Source organism: Syngnathus floridae, chromosome 3, assembly GCF_059516105.1.
Source record: "Syngnathus floridae isolate MCC-2025c chromosome 3, RoL_Sflo_1.0, whole genome shotgun sequence".
NCBI lineage: Eukaryota > Metazoa > Chordata > Actinopteri > Syngnathiformes > Syngnathidae > Syngnathus > Syngnathus floridae.
Genome location: NC_142415.1, coordinates 7,279,839 through 7,302,983, shown reverse-complemented (window position 1 = coordinate 7,302,983; position 23,145 = coordinate 7,279,839). Strand labels below are relative to the sequence as shown.

The window sequence follows — 23,145 nt, the reverse complement described above, 5'->3', positions numbered from 1 at the left end:
GCCGGCTCTAATGTGCTCTGATCTTCAGTTTTACACCAAATCTGAAGCCACAGTTCTCAGCTGCGAAGGGTATGTTCTCTCTCGATTGGGGATGAAGTTCTGCCTCTGTTGAATCTTGAAGAGTCTTGTTTAGTGTACAGTAAAATGTATTTGTTTGTCTATCTATTTCCATCCATCCAACCGTCTTCTTCTCCTTATCCGGGGTCGGGGCGCATGTCTATTTATTTATTTATTTATTTATTTATTTATTTATTTATTTATTTATTTATTTACCAACACAATTTTGGTCAACATTAAATAGTATTTTGTGTAATTCCAATTTTGAGCACGGGATAGCGGCACACTTTTAATTTGAGCTGGTGTACATTTGAAAGAAGAAGAATGAAACACTGTTGAAAATTAGTGCCATAATTACTAAAAACGAAGAAAAAAAACATGACTAAGGACAACAAGCAGGGTGTTTTAAAATTGTGGATTTCGCTTACTGTGGGGATAGTCTGAACCCCCTGTCATGCTGAAGTGAGAATTGAGTACAAAGGCACTGATCTGAATGAATTGGTTAATCACGCTCCGATTCTTACCCGCAGTATGATCACAAACTTTGAGTGCTATTGACCAAGGTTGCAGATACAAGAGGCTCCAATGAACGTTCTCTGTCTACTGTCCATTGCCCCTCCACGAAAATGAAGATATGATTGGTTTTTTTTATTTTTTTTATGGCAAGCGCAGACTACTTTCTGTTACCAAATTTTTTAGTGAGTAGGGGTTGAGGCAACTTTGTGTGCCAGAACACCTAGAGGGGCAAAATGGGCGCAAATATAGTAGACTAGACGTCAGTCAATGTGAACAAAAATCAAATGATGTGCCTGAAAAATATCCATACACACCCAAAGGAAGGAATTCCCACATTAAGACAAAATGAATAAAGCATTTGTTTTTCATAATCGCCTGATGAGAATATACCTGTAAGATCTACAGTAGTTTTAACTTTATCTTATGAGGGAAAAAAGGCTGTGCTGAGATGTGTCAAGATGTAAGCTGACACCACCAGTTGCAAGTTGGAAAGTACTCTGCTGAGAGTTTCATCCCCTCCTGGTGAGGGAGAGCGAGGCCATGACCGTCGGGCTCAAAGTCATGTGTGCCCACCGCAGGGAGAGTTGGCAAATTTGGATGAAGAGGTCAATCTTCAGTGAACTCCATCTGTGATTACTATCTGAACATTTTGTAAGTACATCTGCCTTGGCTTTGTAATGTTTTCATAATGCTGTCAGTGGTGATGGTACTATGAAGACAAACAGATTGAAAGATTGTGTAATTGATTTAAAATTTGGGAAGCGTAATTAAAGGTTTTACAAAAGTTTTAAAAACGGAATAGCTAAATTCATTGTACTTCTCATATTAACTGGGTTGCAAAATTGAACTGCGCAATCCCAAGTAGTTGAGTTGTTTTAGCATTGTGTGTGTACAAAAGTGTGAATAAGATTACATAATGATGTTGATGCTCCACAAAGATGGAACATAATAGACTGTTCCAAGTCTTAGAACATTACCTTTCAGTCAAAGGAATAAAGTAAGAAGTTAACTTTTATATGATGGTGGTGGCATTTGACTGAGGGAGGCTGCACACTGTGTCAATTTACTTAGTGTAGAAGTAACTCAGAGGAAGCCAATCGATGGAAGGACAGCTTTAGGTGAATTATAGGAAGCCAAGTGGCATTCATTCATTTGCTCAGAATCGCTCCGTGCTTGTTGAGGACCCCTTCGCCAGCTTCGAGACCAGTGACAGCGAATAAACTCTAATAAACTGACGGTAAATTAGATATTGATAGGTTTTCTACACTGGCTGACATAAAATGTAACATTTTGTTTTGCTACTTTATATAAGATCCTTATGCTCACATGTTTTGGTATCGTGTAAAATAATTGCAGCTGTTTGCATTTAATGAATGAAAGCACAATTGAATGTTGGGAATCGTCACTCGAACGAAAGCTACAATACAAAACACCAATGCATGCGCTTGTGGGTGTGTGTGCATCAAGGTCCGTGTGTGTTCTTATCATCTATGCATCTTGAGCTTTGTAAGAGCATAAAGGCTGCCAGTGTCTCAAAGTCAAGCCAGCGGGTGACCTTTGCCATCCCTTCCCAGCAGAGCAATCCTGGAGTACAGGTGTGATTTTCTCACCTGGATGTTTTGTTCGAGACACAAGCTCGCATGGCTCGTCGGTCAACCAATAAAGTGGCGTCCAACTTGGCACGACACCGCTTCCCATACCCCCGCGTCTGTCCCGCGTCTGGACCGTGTGTTTACAAAAGGGCTCTTTCTCTAAGTTCATGCAACACTGCGCCTACCTACATCTTCACATTCCTGTTTTGGTGAATTTGTTGTACTTTGCACACACACACACGCAGTGTTGAGTGAGATTTTGTTAACATTTTTCTTGTGAATTCTTTAGCTTCCTATTTGATCATGTTGTGATGCTGCAACAGTACAAATGCACCAGGTCTTTAACAACAAAACACCAATCATCTGCTTCCAAGGTGTCTTCTAATCGGATTATTCTTAGATATCTAAAATTCTCAAAAATGATTACTTCAAAGAGACACAGACAGACATGAGACCTTTGACAACAGTATGTCAACAAACCTACTTTACACTGTCTGGTCCTGGTTCTGTGTGATTAGTCGAAAGTATTCCCGGAAGACAGAATGTGTCTCTGCTTGGGGGTCAAGCTTTATGATGAAAGCTTATTTGGGAATATGACAAATGAGCCGTTCACTAGCACCAGTGATTGTGACATTCTATTTCAAGCACCTGGAAAAATTAACAAGTGTCATGTCAATGAATGATTAATGTCCACACATAGTAATGTATAGAAATCCAGATCATTGCTGAAGTGCCCATGATCAGGGTACCAAAAGTCCCACATTGTTTGGTCATGATGTGCATGTTGTGACGCAGAAGAATGGTATATTTATATTTATTTGGCAAATTGAGAAATTCATCCAAACATAAAAGCTTTGCAAATCGTCAAGCCTTAAAATCTGCCAATGCTTTGTTTGAACTTTGTCAAGGCTTACAATTTGATTCCCCTAGTTAAGATGAAAATTAAGAGGAAAAAACATGCAGCAGACCTTTCAATTTCATGGACCATGCTTCTTTTTAGTAAAATCCTTTATGGCGGTGTTGCCTCTGTAACTAACTTCCTTATTGATACTATGTCTACCGAAAAACACCCGCAAAAGTACAGAAAACGACAAACAAATCTGGAATGCGCAGATCAGCTGTTGCTAAATCGCCTTGGTCTTGTTTTGCTTTTGTTATCTAAGAGTTTGCTTGCTAGGATTCCGCTCTATTTGAAATCATGGGCTTTCATATTGTCGATCTCGTTTTCGTTAGGCAGTACAAAGCTAAAACCTGGTAAAAATGTGGTCAAGCAAATGGTTTGACCTAAGCCTGGTAAATCAAAAAAATATAGAACACATCTGATTGATACAGCAGCATGATCAGTCCAAGATAGACTAAACCTAAATGTTTTCCTTTTAGGACTTGCGAAAGCTGATCAGAGCAGAGGTATGGATGAGGAAGTGGAATCCACGAACACGAGGGCCGAGAGTCCTTTGAGCCAGCTGACGGGATTGGGGATGAGCTGTCTCCTCAGTCAGAAGTATCGCCACTGTGGGCCGGGCCTTGCCAGTCCTCAGGAGTACAACCAGTGGCTACCATGCCGCCATGATGCCAGTCTGCTGCCTATGAAAGAAGACCTGGCTCTTTGGCTGAACAACATCATGGGTGAGATTATGAACCTTTGGATGTTGACCCTGTGAAGCCAAACGCCTTGTCAAATGTGGACCTGGTCCAAAATTTCTTTACCAGTCACAATTCTGAACTGGTCAATATGACTTTTTCGGTCATACTTCCATTCCATTCCAAACTCCGACCAAAACACTTCATCCTCTTCAGAATCACTGAAATGATGAAATTCTCGTCTCTCACTTGGTCCATCTCATTTGTTTTGTTTGGGTTAATTCTTCAACTTTTTTGAGAAAAATGCCCAGCAACCAAGGAAACAATTGCAACCGGCTCACGAAGTTCCCGCGTAGACATCATCAGTTTTACTAATTTTCAACCGAAATGTGGGTGTTTTAAATTCTGCTGAAAATCATCCAAAAAAAGCCCCGAATCAATAGTGAGACTGTGTGAGTTCATTTTTAATTTGAATATTTTGAATTTAATAAAATATGTCTTCATAAGATAGCATATTTTATTGATACATTTTATAGGAGTGCTGTTTTTCACTGCAACCAATTCAGGGTGTCAGCCGGGATAGGCTCCAGCACACCTGCGACCCCCGTGAGGAGAAGCAGTTCTGAAAATGGATGGATGTTTATGTTCAGTCTTTGCAGATATCACTGTAGGGATGTTCTCTTTAAAACAAACTATTTCAAAAGAAGGCCATGTGTGTGTGTGTGTGTGTGTGTAGGTGTGGACGTCACCGCTGACAACTTAATGGACAGACTGGACAATGGTGTCATTCTTTGTCAACTGGCACAGTTTCTCCAAGACAAAATGAGCCACAACAGTACTGGAAAGGTGCTGTCATGGAAAGAAATATTTAAGATCAGTGTTTATTTTAATCAGTCCAACAAAGTATAGAAAGTACAACTATTCAAATAAGTGCGTGATGCACGGGATATAAAATAACCATTATCCACAATTCTCTGACATACAGTAATTTCCACCACAATGACACGTACTGTTAACTAAAAGGCAAAATGCCCAACAACAATGACATGACAAGAAACAGGCATTTGCTGGAAAAACAAGATCTCTCCACTTCTTTAATGACTGTCTTCTCTTAATGTGATTTTGTGTATGCTGGGTGCAGCCTGTCATCAAAAGAGTGATTCATTGGCGGGCTGATGCTACTTCAGGATCGTTTTTTGCCAGAGACAACACCGCTAACTTCCTCTACTGGTGCCGCAAGATTGGCATTGACAGGGCCCACCTTTTTGAATCTGAGGATTTGGGTGAGCTAATTGTGTGTATTTTTGTGTGTAGAGTATTGTGCCAAAAAAAAAAAAAAAAGCTGCTGCCATGATTGTGACATTACACATCCTTTTCCCATAACATAGATCAATGAGATTATTTTCAATAGATTTTGACGTGTGTACCGGGGTATGTTGTTCATGTGCCGTCTTCACAATACCGTCAGGTTTGTTGTGTTCGGAAAGGCACTTTGTTTGATGTGGAAGTAGTGAAGGAGATGAAGCATCCATGCCCTCATGCCCTCAGATGCACATTCAAAGGCCTCAGAAATTCCAGCTCCGCCTCAAAGAGACAGTGCACTTGACAAAATATGCCCCCGTTTGCCAGAGACACATTTGTTCTATTTTTATCCATCCACCCTCTTTGTTTGTGTTCTGTACATGTGCTGTGTGAAGTCCTCCATAAGCAACCATGGGAGGTGTGCCTATGTCTGATGGCGCTGGGACGTATGGCAAGCAGGTAACTACGTATATAAAGTGCTCCAGCCAAACTCAAGGTCATGCAAAGTGACAATGAAAGTAAAACTATAGGCAAAAGATGTATGATGTTATTTATCTTCAATTTCCTGTATAAGCTCTGTATTGACTATTATATGTAGTTATGTTGTTTGAATCTATAGCTGCAAAAAAAAGCAACGGCATTCAGTTGTTATATTTCAAATTGTTAATTTGGATGATCTTACAAGTATTACCATATTTTCACCTTTTTAGGTATGGAGTCGAGCCTCCAGGCCTTGTGAAGTTGGAGAGAGAGATAGAAAGGGAGGAAGGAGGGAGTACCTCTCCATTGTCCCCGCTACCCTTCTCCTTTTTTCCGGCCCCAGAGCTTTCCTCACGCTCACATTCAAGCAACCCTCCGAGCCCGCCCCCTCCTTCTCCACCGGTGTCGCTCACTCCAAGCTCCATCTGCCTCTCGGAAGCCCACATCACGCCCCTCGCGTCTGATCTTCCATCAGCCGCTGCAGACCCAGTGCCCACATGTTTATCCCCCCTGCAGTCCTTCCTCCCAGCTCCAGACCTCAGCACAACCACAGCTTCAACACAAACCTCTTTGTGCTCTCCTGACACATCTGCAACCTTACAAGGCCAAACGCAGGTGGCCATTGCTGCAAGATCCCCCACACCCTCCCGAGCACCAAACTCCAGCAGAAAAAGCACCGACGCCAGTAACATTTTGGATGATGGGGTACGCCTCATTCACGGAGCTTGCTTACATTGTGGACGTAGCATGTCTGCAGTACATTAACACCCTGTGTCTGTTTAACCTCTTTCAGGTGAGAATTATTATTGAGAATCCGCCCTGCAGCTGTCCAAACAGGTTCCCTGTTGAAAAGCAGCCAAGAAGCTGTTATCGTGTGGGGGAAAAACTTCTTTATATACGGGTAAGGATTTTTTTGTTTCGTTTCTTTAGATTTATACTCATCACCACCCATCCCCAACCATCCCCATAAGCTATCCAAGGCAAGACAGGCTAAAATGATAAAAATGTAAACATTGAAATACATTAAATTAAAGCTCAATACAGCACACACTGTGAAATGGCTAAGCCCCCAAAATCTTTGGTCTTTGGTATGAGCATATCTAAAAAGGTAAATAATCCAACATTGTGTCTGTAAAGTCGAACTGCTACCTTTTTTGCCATTATCTGGGATGGAGATGTTGGTGCCTTTCAGCCTCCCTCAGTCAATCACCACCTGTATGTTTCAATACAAAGGCTCAAGGAAAGGCCTTCTGGGAGGCAGGGTTGCCTGGCAACGAATAAGACTGGGCTGACAATGATTTTATTCAGAACACAGACCTTCAACTAAGAGTTCAAATCTGAGAGGGAAACAAACGCGCCTCTTGCAGGTAGATTTTACAAAGATATGGCTTTTGTGTGCAGTTCGAATGGCAGCCCCTTTGGGAGTCAATGTCCTTCCATGTGAGAAGACGTCTCATTGTGTACTGGATGATTTATTTCGCTCACGCTATGATCCATCAAACTATATTCATGCTTAAGCCTCACATGTTAAATGCGGGCGGGGAGACATTTTTCAATACCTTAGTATGATAAAAATACATATTAAGCCTTACATGAAAGCTATACTGATGTGTGTGCATGATCTATTTAGTTTGTTGCCATGACAGTAGCCTTCAATCTTCTACTGCTTGTGAGAAAAGGTAAAAGAAGAAATAGGATGTTGTGGTTTATTCACCTTTTATTACATTTACTGTTAAATTTTACACTTCTGCGATAGCATGTTTTTATAATCTGATTTAAGAATTCTTGTTATATGAAGGACTATGGGTTAAAGACCGATACAGCGTGAGCCATTTTCTATACCGCTTGTCCTTATTTGGATTGCGGGTGAGCTGGACCAGAGAGGCAAGAATGGTACACCCAGGAGTCATTAGCACATATTGCTAAGAAACTATTTACACTCACATTGGGACAATTAAGGAGTCTTCAATGATCCCCACATGCATGTTTTTAGTATGTATGTATGTATGTATGTATGTATGTATGTATGTATGTATGTATGTATGTATGTATGTATGTATGTATGTATGTATGTATGTATGTATGTATGTATGTATGTATGTATGTATGTATGTATGTATGTATGTATGTATGTATGTATGTTTTTAGTATGTACTGTAATACTTGCAGAAACACCATGTAAGCATGCGGAGTACATGCAAACTCCACACAAAAAGTCTGGAACCCAAATTTGAACCCTCAACCTACCAACTATAAGGCAGATGTGCAAAATAAATAAATAAACAAAGAATAAATAAATAAATCAATCAATAAATAAAACGTTCCAGTCCTATATGTAACACTATAAATAAATGAATCAATCAATAAATAAAATGTTATAATCCTATATGTAACACTATCAGTAAAGAAATCAAGGCGTAGTGGCAAAAGCGCAAAGCGAGTATACGAGTGTGTACAAATTGGTCACTAGTTGACACCTATTTAGTGCTTTGTAAATCTTAATGAAAATGCCATTGACCAAGCAATGTCTAATTGGTAATCAATGTTGTCAGCCTCAGTTTGTTGAAAATAGAGATACAGCTAATGGCATAAATTCAAATGAGTTTCGATGTCTCATCGTGAATGCAAGGAAGTAAGTGAGGTTGAACATTAAAAAAAAAAAAAGAAAAGACACTATCAGTTCAGATAATCAAATAGCATGTTTGCGTGTGCATTTTAACATATATATTTTTTTTTCCCTTCTGCTTTTTAAAAACTTTTCATTATGTTGCAGCTATTTCACACCAAATGAATTTTTGGGCCTTTCGCCCATACACTATCTGTTAGTGTTCTTTCCTTGTGTTTACTTATCTTCATTAGAACCATTTAATAGAACCACAATCCAATTTTAAATATTTTAACATATTAGAATTTTGTCTAATGTCTGATCAAAAATTTCAGGTTTCTTATTCATATGTAGTACCTCAACTTTGTGCTTTCAGTGAGTGTTCAGCCATAACTCCCCAAGTGTGGGCAAGACTTGCATTACCTTTTCGTCAGCTTTTGACAACACAAACACTGTGCTGCTGGAGCTGCTGCCCATTGACCCTGACTCCATCTATCACGTGTCACACAGCTGTCATCATGGTTAGAAACACACATACCGTAAACCCCAATTAACATACACCATGACGACCACCCATTTGTGGACACACCTTTGAAACAAGCACATATTATTGATTTGCTGGGCAAAGTCATTAGTGAGGGGTTTAATCGGACAGCTTGTTAATGAGCAACTGAGCATGACGGCCCCTCCTCATGTGTAAACTTTCACCCCCCCCCCCCCCAGTCCTGTCCATGTCCTTGGGGGACTATTCAATCATGGTGGCCATGAAGGGCTCAGCCATTCTTTGGTGTTGAAAAAGAGAAAAGCTTTCCTTTCTTCTCTGTGCCCAATTAGGCTCTATGTAGCCAGAACACGGTCACACTGTGTCATTGACAGAAAAGGCGTGCGCAAGATCATGCCACATTCATTATTTGTTCAGCACATCTAATAAGGTAAACCTAAGGACAGTTGAGCATTAACGAGTTTGCATTTTGGGCTCAGCTTTATGACAGAAATGACCTAATCACTCTCTTTATGCTTGAGTGACCTTTATTGTGGGATCATAAGAGATATGGGTAAAAAAACTTTTGCTGGACGGTTGTCAACACATTTATAATCTTTTTTTATTGAATACATTAGACCAGTATTTCCCAACCTTTTTCATTCACGGCACACCTTTTCATTGGAAAAAATCTCTAGGCACACCACCAACAAAAATCTGTTAAGTGTTACACCAGCTTCTATATTAAAAACAGTTATATTACAACAAAAGACGTAAAGTTCTATTCCTATATATGTATGGAGAGACGAATAATTGAATAAAAACAAATACTAAATATTCTTTAAATTGTATTTCTTTTGTAAATGAAAGTGACAGTTTTTGTAAAAACGTTTTAGACAGTGTAAGGAATAAACTATTGGCAACACATTCACTGACTGATCCGGTGATGCACTGGAAGGCAGTTCACCCATTAACTCGTTCGTGAACGGGAAAGTCAGGATTCGTTCCCTCACTGATCCGTTCACGCGATGAACTGGAAATGCAAATTACTCACTCACTGACTCGTTCACTCACAGATCCGTTTAGTTGCTGAACGGGAAATGCAATTCACGACTCGTTCGTGAACGGGAAGTTACGTCATTTTCTTCTTCGTTTTGATTTACGGCGAGGTGGCACCAGCTTTAATGCCCATTACCAACACCTACTGGTTGAAGTTATATGAACTGAAAAAAGAACGAATCACTTTAGGAAGTGATTCGTTCGCTCTCGTTCACTGAAAACAAAATCGTTCTTTTGAACGAATCGTTCACTCACGAGCCAACACTCACAGCAACACACACATAAACTGAGTCTGTGCCGATGCCACAACATGAAATCTCAAGATTCTCCGATTTGCCACGCATGCACGATTAGCAAGTGGCTGACCAGGCCTTGCGCTAACTGACCTGTAGTTTGGCGATCCTGTTTACAATGCGCTCAGTATTTAATGTTGGACAATTTCCCACGGCACAGCTGAACGTCTCTCACGGCACACGAAACACTGCATTAGACTTTAAAATGGTATGTAAGAATAACCATTCAAATATGATGCACGCAGATGAACTTTGTTATGCCTTTCTGTGTTCTGCAATCCTTGTCTGGCACTCTTGAGATGAGAGAGGAAGGTTGTCACAATGTTATAAAACTAAACATTTACAGTTTACCCTGAGGAGAACTTGACTTTCACATTTCATATCTGCCCCAAAACCACAAATGGCAAGCTCAAGGTAGCAGTCAAGGAAAACACAAGTACTATTTTATTTTCACATGACAAATTGGCCAATAATGTTGAGATGCCCACATTCACATTATTTCTCTTACTGTAAATTTTATTAGGGTCCAGGGTTCCCTCTTCCTTCAGAAGCTGTAGATTTGGCTCAAGTCTGACTCCTACTGGCAGTTGTTTAAATCCCATCTTTCTCCCGTGACCCCATATTAATTTTTCAGCAGGACAAGATGAGTCAGTGGGCCTAACAGTGTGGACTCAGGGGAATGCAGAAGATGCTTTAGAGGAAGCAGACGTTGCAGGTTGTGTAGGGGGAAGGAAGAGCTTTATTGCTGACCCACAAATATAGCTGCCTGTGTGATCATTCCAAACAAATCCCATCCCCCACCGCCCAAAAAAAGCACCAATCTGCTTTTTCTATACACTGTGTTCTAACTGTATTTCTTTCTTTCAGGATGTTTCCAAAAGTAAGAATTACCCAAAGCTTACTGGTTCTTTTTACATGTTTGTAAATATCTGAACAAACTAGTTAATACAATTTATTTTAACTATAATGTTGAGGACCACTCGTGTGACCAAAGTGGGAGTAGTGACCAATTATATCCAGCAGATAGAGCTGCAGCTAGTGAAATCATATTCTCTAATACCACAAGTGTCTAACTCAAGGCCCATGGGTCTGGAATTGGTTCAACACAGCCGCTAAAGCAAGATATCTGCATTTGATTCATATTTCTTACTAAAATCGGTATCCATCTTACTTGCGTGGATTTTTGCCATGACTTCCAGTATGAAATAGAAATGGCTTTATTGTTTACATAACTGTTTGCATGAGTCCACTTTTGTATGACAGTTGCAATGTGGGAACATTAGTTGTTGCATCTTAAAAGACAAAACATTTCAATCCAGCCTCTGACTACCTTAGGATGATATCAAAAAGTGACCAGCAACAGTCTTAGTATTTGCATCCAGCAACTCGATGGCATCTGTTGCTCTTGTTCAATATATCTGTAAAACTGTACAGGCAATTTATAATGCACCCGTTAAAAAATAAAAACATGCACCAAATTTTAGAAATCAAAGCAAGGCAATTATTTTGCTATGAAAGACCATGCAGTGTAAAAGACATCCAGCGGCTGTAAGTCAGGAAAATGGTTCACAGAGAATGTCAGACTTGACCCCTGTCAACCTTAACATTTTAATCTGGACGATGTCAGATGAGATAGACCGCGCCTCGGCTTCCTTCCACGGCTGCTTAAGTCTGAGCGTGTGCCATTGATTTTTCATCCCATACGTGTGACACGCTTCCCCAAACATGAGGGAGGGAGGGGCGGGTGGGCATATCTGCTTGTGTGATCACATTCTTAATGCTTCCTTAATGAAGGGTTCATTGGCCACAAACCAAAAAGGGGGGGGGGGCTCATGCTGACAGGACAATAGCCCGCTTTGCGAGGCCTCCTGGGAATGTTAATGTCTCCGGAGAGTTGTGACTGTGTGATGGATTCATTTCAATCCCCCTTTAATTTTTGTCCTGGCTTCATATTGCGGGAGTAGTTGCCATGGCAGCACTCGGGTTTTCATGGCGAAGGCGTCTTGTCTGTGAAGGATGTCTCGAATCCGAGACAGCGGCCCTTTCTGCAACAGCTGCCTGCACCCACCAAGGCTATACGGTATTATTGAAAAATAAAAGGGCACGTTACGTGGTTTGGGTGCGGATGAAGCTTTGTGCGTCACTGCTCGTGTGCGCACGCGTGCTCATATATGGATTAGTCTGTCGCGTGAGCTCAGCTGGTGGCACGAGGCGCTCTTTTATTTGGTTTAATGAGATTTTGACAAAGCTATCTGAAGATCATTTGACTTTCATGGAGACAACTTCATATGCAAGGGAAGCTTGTAAATATTAGATTGGTGTGTGTATGTGTGTGTGTACTGACAATCTATAAAAAATGTGGCAATAAAACATTTTTTTTTTCTTTTTAAATGTCACAGATGCTGAATGAGCGTCACGTGATGGTGCGTGTGGGTGGAGGCTGGGAGACTTTTGTAAGCTACCTACAGAAACACGACCCCTGCAGAGGAGGACCGATGGGCAGATCTGTGATCAGGGGCTGTCGGGGCAGAGTTAAGCCACTCAATTTGAGCATGTCACCTGACAGCTACATGGTGGTCAATGCCCATGGAAAGAAATAGATCGTTAGACTGCTCATTTGTATTTTTTTGGTACGCACTTAATATTCCAACCAAATTGTACAAGTATAGTCAAGTAAAACATTTATTTCAAACAGGAATGTGTCTCATTCCACAGAGGTGTAACAAACTACATATTTTGTCTAGATTAGCTGCAAATGTCTTACAATACTTGGATTGGTTTAGTGAGGTTACATTCACAGATAGCATGTACAATAGTTTGATTTTGTGTTTAATTTATATATGTTATTTGAATACCCAAGATTCCCAGTCTGAAACTAATTATATGCTTTACTTCATCAAATCTGTTGACTTTTTGAGTGCTGGAGTGTCGGGGAAGGAAGTTATGCACATTAAATGCTGGTGACAACTGGACATTTGAATTTTATAAGAATAAATGTTTGATCATGTTATATAGAAAATTTTGAATCTTTTTCTTGGACTTAATGAGCAGTCATGCTAAAAATCCCAAAACACGTCAGCCTCCCTCTAGGTGGCACTATGTGCTCAGTGAAAAAATGCCATCGCAATGTTCTGGAAGAAACTGCAATCTTAAATACGCGACATCAGCATCACGCATTACACAAGACTTAATGTCATTTTGAAGCAAACTAAACAATGGAAACCAGAAAGCTAGTAATTATATCTTTTATTTCGGTAAAATAAATAAAATGGACAGTTTAATACTGAAATGTACTGCAATGATTTCATGCATGTCAGTTATGTCTTCTCAGTCACCACAAAGCACCTGCAGTGTGAATTGAACTGGTAAAAAAAATCAAAATAATAACTATGCTACTGAAACAAGTTCACCTTAAAATGGCAGCTTTTCTGCCGAACACAGGAAATTGAAAATTGAGAGTATGTGCATTTGATTCAGAATCATAACACTGCTGAAATGAACAGCGGACTCAGCATTCTTGTAGTTATTTTGTCTTGAAACTAAGTGATACTGTTAAAATTCCGATCTGTGCTATCAATTTATATTCATCAAAAGCAACAATCTGAAATAGGGGACACAAATTTGTGCTTAATCGTCATGTAATATGTGAATTACACGTAATAACGTGTAATAAGTTGTAGCACATCAAATAGAAAAAAAAAACATGGGTCAGACTGTTACCACAAGAGTACACAAAAATACATGTGTGTAATATTACTTCCATTTTGTCAACACATTTAGTTCATACTTGTTTACCGGCCAGTTTGGGTGATGGTCTTTAAAAAAAGCAAAATACTCAAAAGTATTCTGAGTCAGATGACTCGTGAATGGTGTAAGACAGTAAATGTTCATGATTTATTCCTAACACTCATCCTCTTGTTACTGCCATCATATTGTCACAATAAAAGATTGAACTGACTTTCCATAAATACACAATGTGGTATAAACCCATAATATTTGTAAAAGACACATCAGAGTGTGCATCACATGCTCGTATCATTTTTGATGCCATGTGTGACCGACCTAGCAAACATACTTTGTAACTTTGCTCTGACTTTGAACGGATCCAGCAATGTGCAAAGATTCAACAAGACACTGAAGATACACTTTTCTGTCATGCTTCATCTAACCTCTTGTAGTGGTTTGGTAACGCGAAAAGGACATGAACACACATCATAAATGCCTCACAATCGGTCATGTGACACATCTGACTAAACTTTCACACTTTAGGTGACCAGGAGGCGAAAAAAACATACACTGGGCTGACACAAAACAAGCTACTGAGCCTTCTTCCAACTTTAACAGCCTGTCTTGTTATCCACCCTATTCTTTGAAACTCATACACTTGAATTGATCAATTTTCTAATGGACCTTGTTTTGTAAAAGAAACTAATGCATGAAATAATACTTAGTTGCATGTCACTAAAAACAGCTTTTCCCAATTGTGAGATCGGACCCCTGGTGAATTTTGGCTGGGTCAGTCTTGGTTAGTCATCAAGTAGGCACATTTTTTCATTTGATGTATCAAATTTACTAGCTGGACTGCCAACCCAGAGTGACGACATAGCTGTGTGTGTGTTTATGTAAAGGTTAATACAACAGGTAGACGCTATTCATTCAGTATAGGATTTCAAACTAAAATACGATTATTGTTATCCAGTAATTTAAAATTTGAATTTAAAAAAAAAAGGTAGTAAAGTACTTATTCGCAATAAAATGTCAAATTATTTTTAAATCATGTAGAATTTCTTGCATTCCTGAACAGAAAACCAAAAACAATTGTAATAATATGCTTAAATTAATTTCTGACTTCCCACTATACGACCAGTAGCTGCCTCAAGTTAAGATACAAGAAAAAGCTGAGTTCAGTTTGGAATTTCTCATTTAGACTAGTGAAACACCTCGGTGAGCCAAATGTGAATTGGATGCTGATGATGACAATATGATTCACCGAAATGCTTCATGGCGCTGGTTGCTCTGAGAACCATCCAAGGTGGTGGCAGTATTATATGCATTTGTTAAGCAATGTAGACCCCAATGTTATTGTGTCTTGTAATTTGGTAAATTTGGGCACCAGGAAGTCATTTTTAAACTGGGTCTTAAATTGAAAGTTTGGAACCCTGTATTAAATCAAAATGATGCATTTTCATTCAAACATGAGAATTATACTTGAATGAAGTGGTGGGACAAATTCTGTTGATAGTTCAGCACCTTTTGACTCAGATATGCAACAACACATTGAAAGTTGAAAAGAGTAAAAAAAAAAAAAAAAAAAAAAAGCCCCTTGCTCTGTCAGCTGCTAATGATCCTGTTGAGTCAAGGTAGAATTAAGGAAACCCTGGCCACTATTTTTAGATTTTTTTTTGGCAACACAAAAGCTCTACAGCACTTTTTTCTTATTCCTTAAACAAGTACTTTTAAAAGGATGAGCATTTGTGTAAACAACCTCAGTCTGAATTTATCTCTACAGTCAAATTTCTAAGTTGTCTCTTGTCACATTCCATATCTGCTGTCTGCAAACAAGTTCTTTTCAAGAGTTGTAAGCGCTGTGCTCTTGAAGTCACAGCCCAGCAGTTACGCATTTGAGAAAAAAAAAAAAACCCTCAAAATGCCATCGTGTTGCTGAATCCTACAATGGATTCATCCCTCAAGCGCACATTTTTAACGCTATACTGCTGACCTGCACTTCCGTACTGTCAGGCATCGTTGTTTGAACACACGATATAAACCTAATTGAAAATCTATTTTACATAAACTTTGTATCTTAGTCTACATAGAGATGCAATTGCACACACACAAATCTTTTAAGAGATGATCAAATGTTGTGTTTTTTTAATGCAAATGTAGTCATCTGTATTTTTTTTTTTTGGTGCTGCCCACACCACTCGATTCATCCAGCAGAGAACGCAGACATTTCACATGGTCACGGCTAATGTTTGATATCATTGTGCTACACTAACAGTAAGCAATGGGCAATCATTGCCAGATTTTCTTTTCTTTTCTTTTTTTTTTCAATGCAAACAGCAGCACACGGCACTCTGGTGAAAAGAGCAAGGCTGACAAGATGCTCTGGCCTCATTTTATGTGATTTGCTCTGTTTGGATGATCTCTCTCATGATTCATCAGCAGAAAATGAGAAAAATGAGGGAAAGCTGGTTTCTTGTCTGCTTGGGTCTGTGTGTAGCAAATGGATTTAGGAGAGCACCATTGTAAAACAGTCACCTTCAGATTACCATAAAGTCAACATGTTTAAAATGACAACATCAAAAACCTTGTGCTATCAGAACCAAAGACGTTTGGTTGCACTCTTAGTGTCCCTGGACGTCCTTTAGGGCGGGTTCAAGAACTTGAAGTCTGTTAGCTCTTCGTCCCAGAATGTGTGCGCTATCACAACTCAGGCACAATGAACATTGAGAGGGATGGCATGTGTGGTAATATGGTGATGAGACAAAAATGGTTGTAGATTTTAACATCCAAGTCTTGAAGAGTGTAGTTTGTGTGCTCGGTGATTGGTCGCCTGGCCCGGCCCGGCCCGGCCCTGTCACACGGTTCCATTCTCGTGCCTCGGCTTGTGGGTTGCTGTGCGGGTCGGCGTGCTGAGGGACGGGGCCAAGGTGCAAAGGAAGCCAGCCAACAGAGTAAGACCGAGGCCGCCCCAGGCGCAGAACATAGACCAGCCATAGCCATGGCTGATGTCCTCAGGAAGGCCGTACATGTTCCGAGGGTAGCGGGATAACTCAAAGTTGATTCCGGCCACACATGTGCACAAGGAGATGATGCAGCATGTTCCTGTGAAGAGACATGCACACAGTCATTGAGCAGGGTGAGTATCATTTGGAAATTCATGGACTGTCAATTAGCTATCAAAAAAAAGATCCTGTGTCTTGTGCGTGAATACTATGGAACCTCCATAGGCCAAAAGTTCCAGCTTGGAAAATTTACCACAAAAACCAAACAATCTGTGAAGCTCTAATTGTACTCGCCATCCGCAATATCTAGTGAGCCTTCAACTGAGCAAGTGGGTTTTGCTCTGTTTATTTTGTGATGCAACCACACGATGGTAATCGTAAACCACAACCGAAGAAATAAGATTAATTGAATAACGATTCCATGCAAAACCATTTTTACCAAGCAGACGCAAATCTAAAAAGAATGTGGGACCGAGCACTGCCATAAAATGTGAAAATCCAACACTCTTCTTTAAAAAGGTTTACAATTGCCTAAGATGTGACAAAGCACAACTTTTGTCAAAATGACGCTCAACTCGCTTCAGGACTTTTTGGGCAACAAGATGCGGCAAAGCACAGCGTTTGTCTAAATGAAAATACTTACCTCACTTTAACATCGTAATTCCTTGGCACCAAAATGGCACAAGAGGCAGTGAAACACTACTTTTGTCGAAATGAGGCTCTCCAACTCATAGCACCTTAAAGCGGATGTTAATCCAAAGGATTTTTTTTTCTTTAAAACTGTTTTTTTTCTTAACATTATATTTCTGGGATAAGAGTTAAACAAAATAATTCATCAGCCTCCGGGTGGCACCATGTTGGACAGTTCCACTTTTTGTGTTAAACCGGAAACACGCTTATTTCACCAAGGACAATCCTGGCTGTATTTCTTCTTTCGATGTCTGCAGGGTGATGCTGTGGATGTTTTATTGCCCTATTCTTTGCGGTGGCGTGCCTTGGGGGCTGGCTACTGAATTTCCCCCCGGGGATGAATAAAATCTATCTATCTATCTATCTATCTATCTATCTATCTATCTATCTATCTATCTATCTATCTATCTATCTATCTATCTATCTATCTATCTATCTATCTATCTATCTATCTATCTATCTATCTATCTATCTATCTATCTATATAAAAAGTAAAAGAAACGCATTTTAAGACTTATCATTGTGCTATGTGTGCCACATATAATTAGACTTCAGAGTTTTGTTCATAGTGAGATTGACCTAAATTAATACTTACCTGACAGTGTCACAACATGTGACATCTACGTAATACAATGAATATGAAGTCACATGACAATCACAAAAATGTACATGCGGGTACCACATAGTTCTCTGACAGTGTCAATCAAATGTAAACATTAGCGTCTTTGGAAGAGTAGCTTCTTTTAATCACTACTTGTACTGGATGTCATTACAATGAGCGAGCGGTCATAGTGTTGTAGCCGGTGGTCTGTGTTTGTGCAAATGCACGCAAATGTTTCCATTTAGTACCTCCCATGAGAAAGAGTAGCCCAGCTACATATTGCATGAGGTCATGCTGTTGGCAGCATCCCAGCACTCCAATTATCCAGCCAAAAAGAATGATGGAGACAGCCATACCAACAAAGCCAGCCGTCATTCTTCTTAGATCTGCAAGAAGAGATGACAACGTTAAAGATGTATTCGTGTGAGCTATCATTCCAATTACATTTGTATCTTATACTGTAAGAATACTTTTGTTATTGCCCGATACAAATTTCCCCTCTTCCCAAAATAAAACCCCAACAACAAAAATTATCTTTGTTTTTTGGGGGGATGAAAATTAAAGCATTTCACAGTACATACTATGGAAATATATTCGTTTCATAGGACAGCGGTTACACGTTATGTATGAATACTATGTTTTTTTACTTTTATCCATCCTTTCCCAATACATCTTGTCATTAGGATCACGGGTGGGCTAGCGCAGACTTCAGGTGACAGAGGCGGAGTAAGCCCCTCCTCCACTCCCCGAACTAGTTGCCAGACGATTGCGGGGCAAATACCGACAACTATTGTATTAGTCACGTTTACAATTCTGGGCTATTTAGATGCTTAATTTAACCCAATATACATGTTTTGAGGATGTGGGAGGAAGTAAGAGTACTCATGGAAACACAGAAGGAGACAATCTGACCGCACCGACGCTACAGCAAAATGTGCCTATGTCTGAGCTATGAACTTTTGAACCTTTGAACTTTTACTCTGTGTACAGTGGGTCCTTCAAAGTGGTTTGACATTGATGGTTTGATGAACGTATTATTTATGCTATAGTTATTTGAATAACTGTTAATATGTTGCGTCAGGCATGTTCTCAGTTCCTCGTTTGTGTTTATGTAACGTTAGCATACAACATACATACAACTAGAATAACTGTTAATATGTTGTGTACAGTGGGTCCTTAAAAGTGGTTTGACATGGATGGTTTGATAAACGTATTATTTATGCTATAGTTATTTGAATAACTGTTAATGTGTTGCGTCAGGCATGTTCTCAGTTCCTCGTTTGTGTTTATGTAACGTTAGCATACAATATTGTTTAGCCTGTTGTTGCCTATTCATGTCTGTTCTTGGTGTTGGATTTTGTCAAATAAAGTTCCCCCAAAAATGCAAATTGTACTCCAGTGCAACTTATCTATGTTTTTTTCTTCTTTATTATGCATTTTATGGCCGGTGCGACTTGTACTCCGGAGCGGCTTATAGTCCGGAAAATACGGTAGTTGAGAACCATCAGCTGATTAGTCATTCGTTTAGCCAATGAAACGTTAGTGCAAACGAAACAACGAAGGAGGGAGTGTGAGAGAGAAGAAAGGATGCCGTGTGTGTGTGTGTGTGTGTGTGTGTATGACACTTATTGACAGTCTGCGTGATTGGACGCTACAATGAGGACCAATCTGTCTGTCTCCCGATATTTTGTTGAATAAAGTTGTATTTGTTATTGTCGTACTTGTACACTTGTGTAGATGCTGCTACTGAGTAGGAGGTGGAACAACTGATGATTATTTAAAACTGAGTAATTGTTAATTTTTTTCACATTAAACTTAATTTGAGTCAGTCAAATTTTATCTCTATGGTCTTCAGGCAGAGGTGGGGGGGCCCCTTGACATATTTTTGCCTAGGGTCCCACGGAGGTCTGAACCGGCTCAGAACACCTCACACGAGATGGTCCAGTGGCGCTTCAGACAAATTTAAACAATTTTCACCAAACAGCAGCAATGTGGCCATAGACCTAAAGAACCTGATTGGACAAAACACTTCGCTTTTGATTAAGAACAGCATGGACAAAACACTTCGCTTTTGATTAAGAACAGCATGGACAAATACGGAAAGGAATTGTTACTTGAACTCCACAACAAATGAATTCTGCTTCCCTTAACACAAAGCAATGGTCATCACGTATGTGCTCACAGCCAAGAAGCAGAATGCTGAATGTTGATATAAAAATAAGAAAAATAAAAAGAATGTTGTACATGTGTGACAATGACAATAAAGATCTATTCTATTCTAAGTGACAATTGAGCAAGTTTTCATCAAAACCTGATACTCACGAAGTGCATGCCATTCATCCTGTCGTATGGTCTTGGTGATGTTGACAGGTAAATTCCGTGGAAGAATGGATGAAGTGTAGTGATACTTTACCGGGGTACATCTTTGTATTATTCCTGGTGAAACAAAGCAAGTGTGAGACATTGCACACACACACACGTTTTTTTTTGGGTCATATTTCAGTTTATGATTGCTAGGTTACGGCTGAAACAAAACACCTACTAAATCATATATTTATCACTTCAAATGTTAATGAGTTATTGAGTAACACCAAACTGTCAACTTTGCAATGAGCAAATCTGACATCATGGAAACATCACTATACCAAACCCAGAGAGTGTGACTCATTTTCCCCCACTCTGAGTTGTGTTTTTAACTATTTCCAGAAACCATCAGTGTTATTATAGAAAGCATCACAACTCTGTAGCCACAAAGACACTGAGGATGATTAGTGATCTTGTTCTTCATGGAACTTCAATAATCTTTGCACTTGAGGGAAGAAAACTACAAATTCCGTGATAATTATTAGATATTTGACCCAAAACACAGATATGTATCGCTGTGATAATTGTGATAGAAAACACTGATATTCCAAGCAAATACATTCAATAACCTTAAGTAAAATCTCTTTCTATGTTTTGGATAGGTTTCTGTACCACCAGTACTGTACTTGCACAACTGTAAAAACATTGGTTGCTAGAGCCAAGTCAGATGACAATGATCAGTTTGGCAACATTCTTAAAAAATCACAATGTCCTGTCACTGGTGAGCTATTTTTTGGAACCTTTCATAGAAATCATTATTTATTTAAACAAGTTGGCAGCCGAGGTGCAAATACTGTGGGACTCCTTTAGAAGATGTATGAAAATGTTCAGCATAAAATCAGAAGTATATACGCATTTTATTGTGATGATTCTTAAACAACTGGAGAAAGCTAAATATACATGTTTCTGCAGAGTAATTGATTGTCTGAGGAATTTATCGCTAAAAACACAATTGGTGTAGAGCAGAGCATGTGAGCTCAAAGGTTTGTTATTGTTTTTCTTTGCTTAGGCTCCAGGGGTACACTTTTCTATTCCTGTAAGCACCATTACACAGTTGTTATTGTTTTTAGCAGAGCTCCCAAAAAATGTGATCAACATTTTGGGTGGAGGAATGCACCGTGGATGCTCTTGATGAGACATCCCTATTTTGATTGACACCAAAATCAAAATAAATACTCTTGCATGGCCACGTTGTCAAACTAATGATGCGAAGGAGTTCATAGCCGAGCATCGCGGCCTCCTTTCTCACAGGACCGGCACGGGAATGCTGCTCATGTTTACCTTTGTAAATAAGATCTTCGGTGTCAAGGTCGAATCCCTCCCGGTGACATTTCCTCCAAAGGCCGGACACCGTTGAGTTGAACTGCCGACTGCAGTGGGACTCCATCGCGGAGGCTGCGGCCACAAAGTGTCGCTTGCTCCTGAAGAGAGGAACAGCCTCCGGGCCGCCTCCTCTCCTCTTCGGAGGCATCTGGAGGGGGAGGTTGTGGTTGGAGATGTAGATGTAGCCCGGGTCGTTGCGCTTGTTAGCGTAGTTTTTACACCTCTCTCTGTGTCTCCTGGCGTCCGTCTCGTACCAGTAGTCGGTGCAGATGGCCATAGCGAGCAGCCCCAGAGCGCAGAACGCCAGGAAGAGCCCTCCACTGGTTAACATTTTCATAGCGGCCATCTTCCCGACTCGACGGAGACAGGCGAGAAGCTTCCTCCGGTGGCCGTGGTGCAGCCGGTGGTGGTACCACTGCTGCCGCGTGAAGTCACAGCCTCACGCGGTCCTGCCCTTCGAACATGCTGACCGAAAGGCCCGCGTTGCACGGACAGGATGGTGCGGTGGTCTGTTGTGCTCCCCGCTTGATGCAATGTTGTTCTCACCATCTGTTGTGGTACAGGAGGAGCGGATGGATGGCGACCAGCGCTGTGAGGAGGAGGCTGGGCCATGGGATGTAGTACCGCACTCTCTCCTCCGGGCTGTCGGAACGTGAGATGGCGAGCATATAGCATGGATACAGTCTTTCCACAATCAATTAACCAATTTACCGTGTTAAGAAGTTGTTACTTGGTAAAATGATGAGTATTTTGTCTCTGAAGTGACCCGAAAATAAAGGGTTAAGTGAAGGGCTACATAAATGTGATGAAAACCAAAGAGTACAAATATAAAGTATGACTAAATTCTAACGTTTTTCAAGATAGTCACTCAAGCAAATCACATATTCACACTCCAGACTTTGGTAAATGAAGCATGAGCTTAGTTTGACCCACTACAACACCTGTCTATTTAGGGATTTATAATAAACTGGGGTGGATTCCAATTATTTTCAGTCCAGAGTGCTTCAATTGGTTTACATTTTGGATAATTCTACAGTAAACTTTATTTGCGTAGCATAATGATGGGTAATTGGCGGCCCGTGGTCCACATGCGGTTCCCGATCACAACATTTTTTGAAGTGAAGTTTTTGGTTTATATACAAACCCATGACAATCGTTAGAAACAGGACCATCGCTTATTTCATTGAAAATGGGGGATATTGCACTACCCCTCCTAAAGAAATTTGCAAAATTGAGAGGGTGGTTGGAAATAAATCGGCGGATGCAATATGAGTGATGACTATAGGTTCAGATTATAATTTCAATTTTTATCACTACATGGCATACATTTCTTAGTGAGGTTACACATTTGGGAAGGTCGGAAGTGGAACTTTTCCAACTTTCAGCAAGGAAATGTGTACTAGAACGCCTCTTTGAACTGGGAGGTCTGAGTTGCAAAGTCAGGGACATAAAAGGGCTCAGAGTTCACAGACA

The 23,145-nt window shown here is 40.2% G+C and overlaps 2 protein-coding genes across 3 annotated transcripts; one reads left to right on the top strand and one right to left on the bottom strand.

The window, feature by feature from the left end:
* The first annotated feature begins 1,077 nt into the window (after positions 1–1,077).
* Positions 1,078–12,985, top strand: gas2b (growth arrest-specific 2b). 2 transcript variants are annotated; one of them, XM_088370481.1, is made up of 8 exons: positions 1,078–1,224; positions 3,546–3,791; positions 4,483–4,592; positions 4,888–5,029; positions 5,444–5,507; positions 5,759–6,233; positions 6,322–6,429; positions 12,366–12,985. In XM_088370481.1, exons 2-8 carry the CDS (start codon positions 3,575–3,577, stop codon positions 12,564–12,566), a joined length of 1,317 nt encoding a protein of 438 aa, XP_088226607.1. In that variant the 5' UTR covers positions 1,078–1,224; positions 3,546–3,574; the 3' UTR covers positions 12,567–12,985. The 2 variants fall into 2 exon arrangements, with proteins under 2 accessions (XP_088226607.1, XP_088226606.1); XM_088370480.1 differs by lacking the exon at positions 1,078–1,224 and adding an exon at positions 1,584–1,810.
* Positions 12,986–13,197: 212 nt separating this feature from the next.
* Positions 13,198–22,354, bottom strand: tmem276b (transmembrane protein 276b). Its single transcript, XM_088370483.1, has 4 exons — positions 21,631–22,354; positions 20,308–20,421; positions 18,234–18,371; positions 13,198–16,794 (listed from the first exon to the last, which is right to left on the bottom strand). Exons 1-4 carry the CDS (start codon positions 22,016–22,018, stop codon positions 16,547–16,549), a joined length of 888 nt encoding a protein of 295 aa, XP_088226609.1. The 5' UTR covers positions 22,019–22,354; the 3' UTR covers positions 13,198–16,546.
* Between the last annotated feature and the right edge of the window lie 791 nt (positions 22,355–23,145).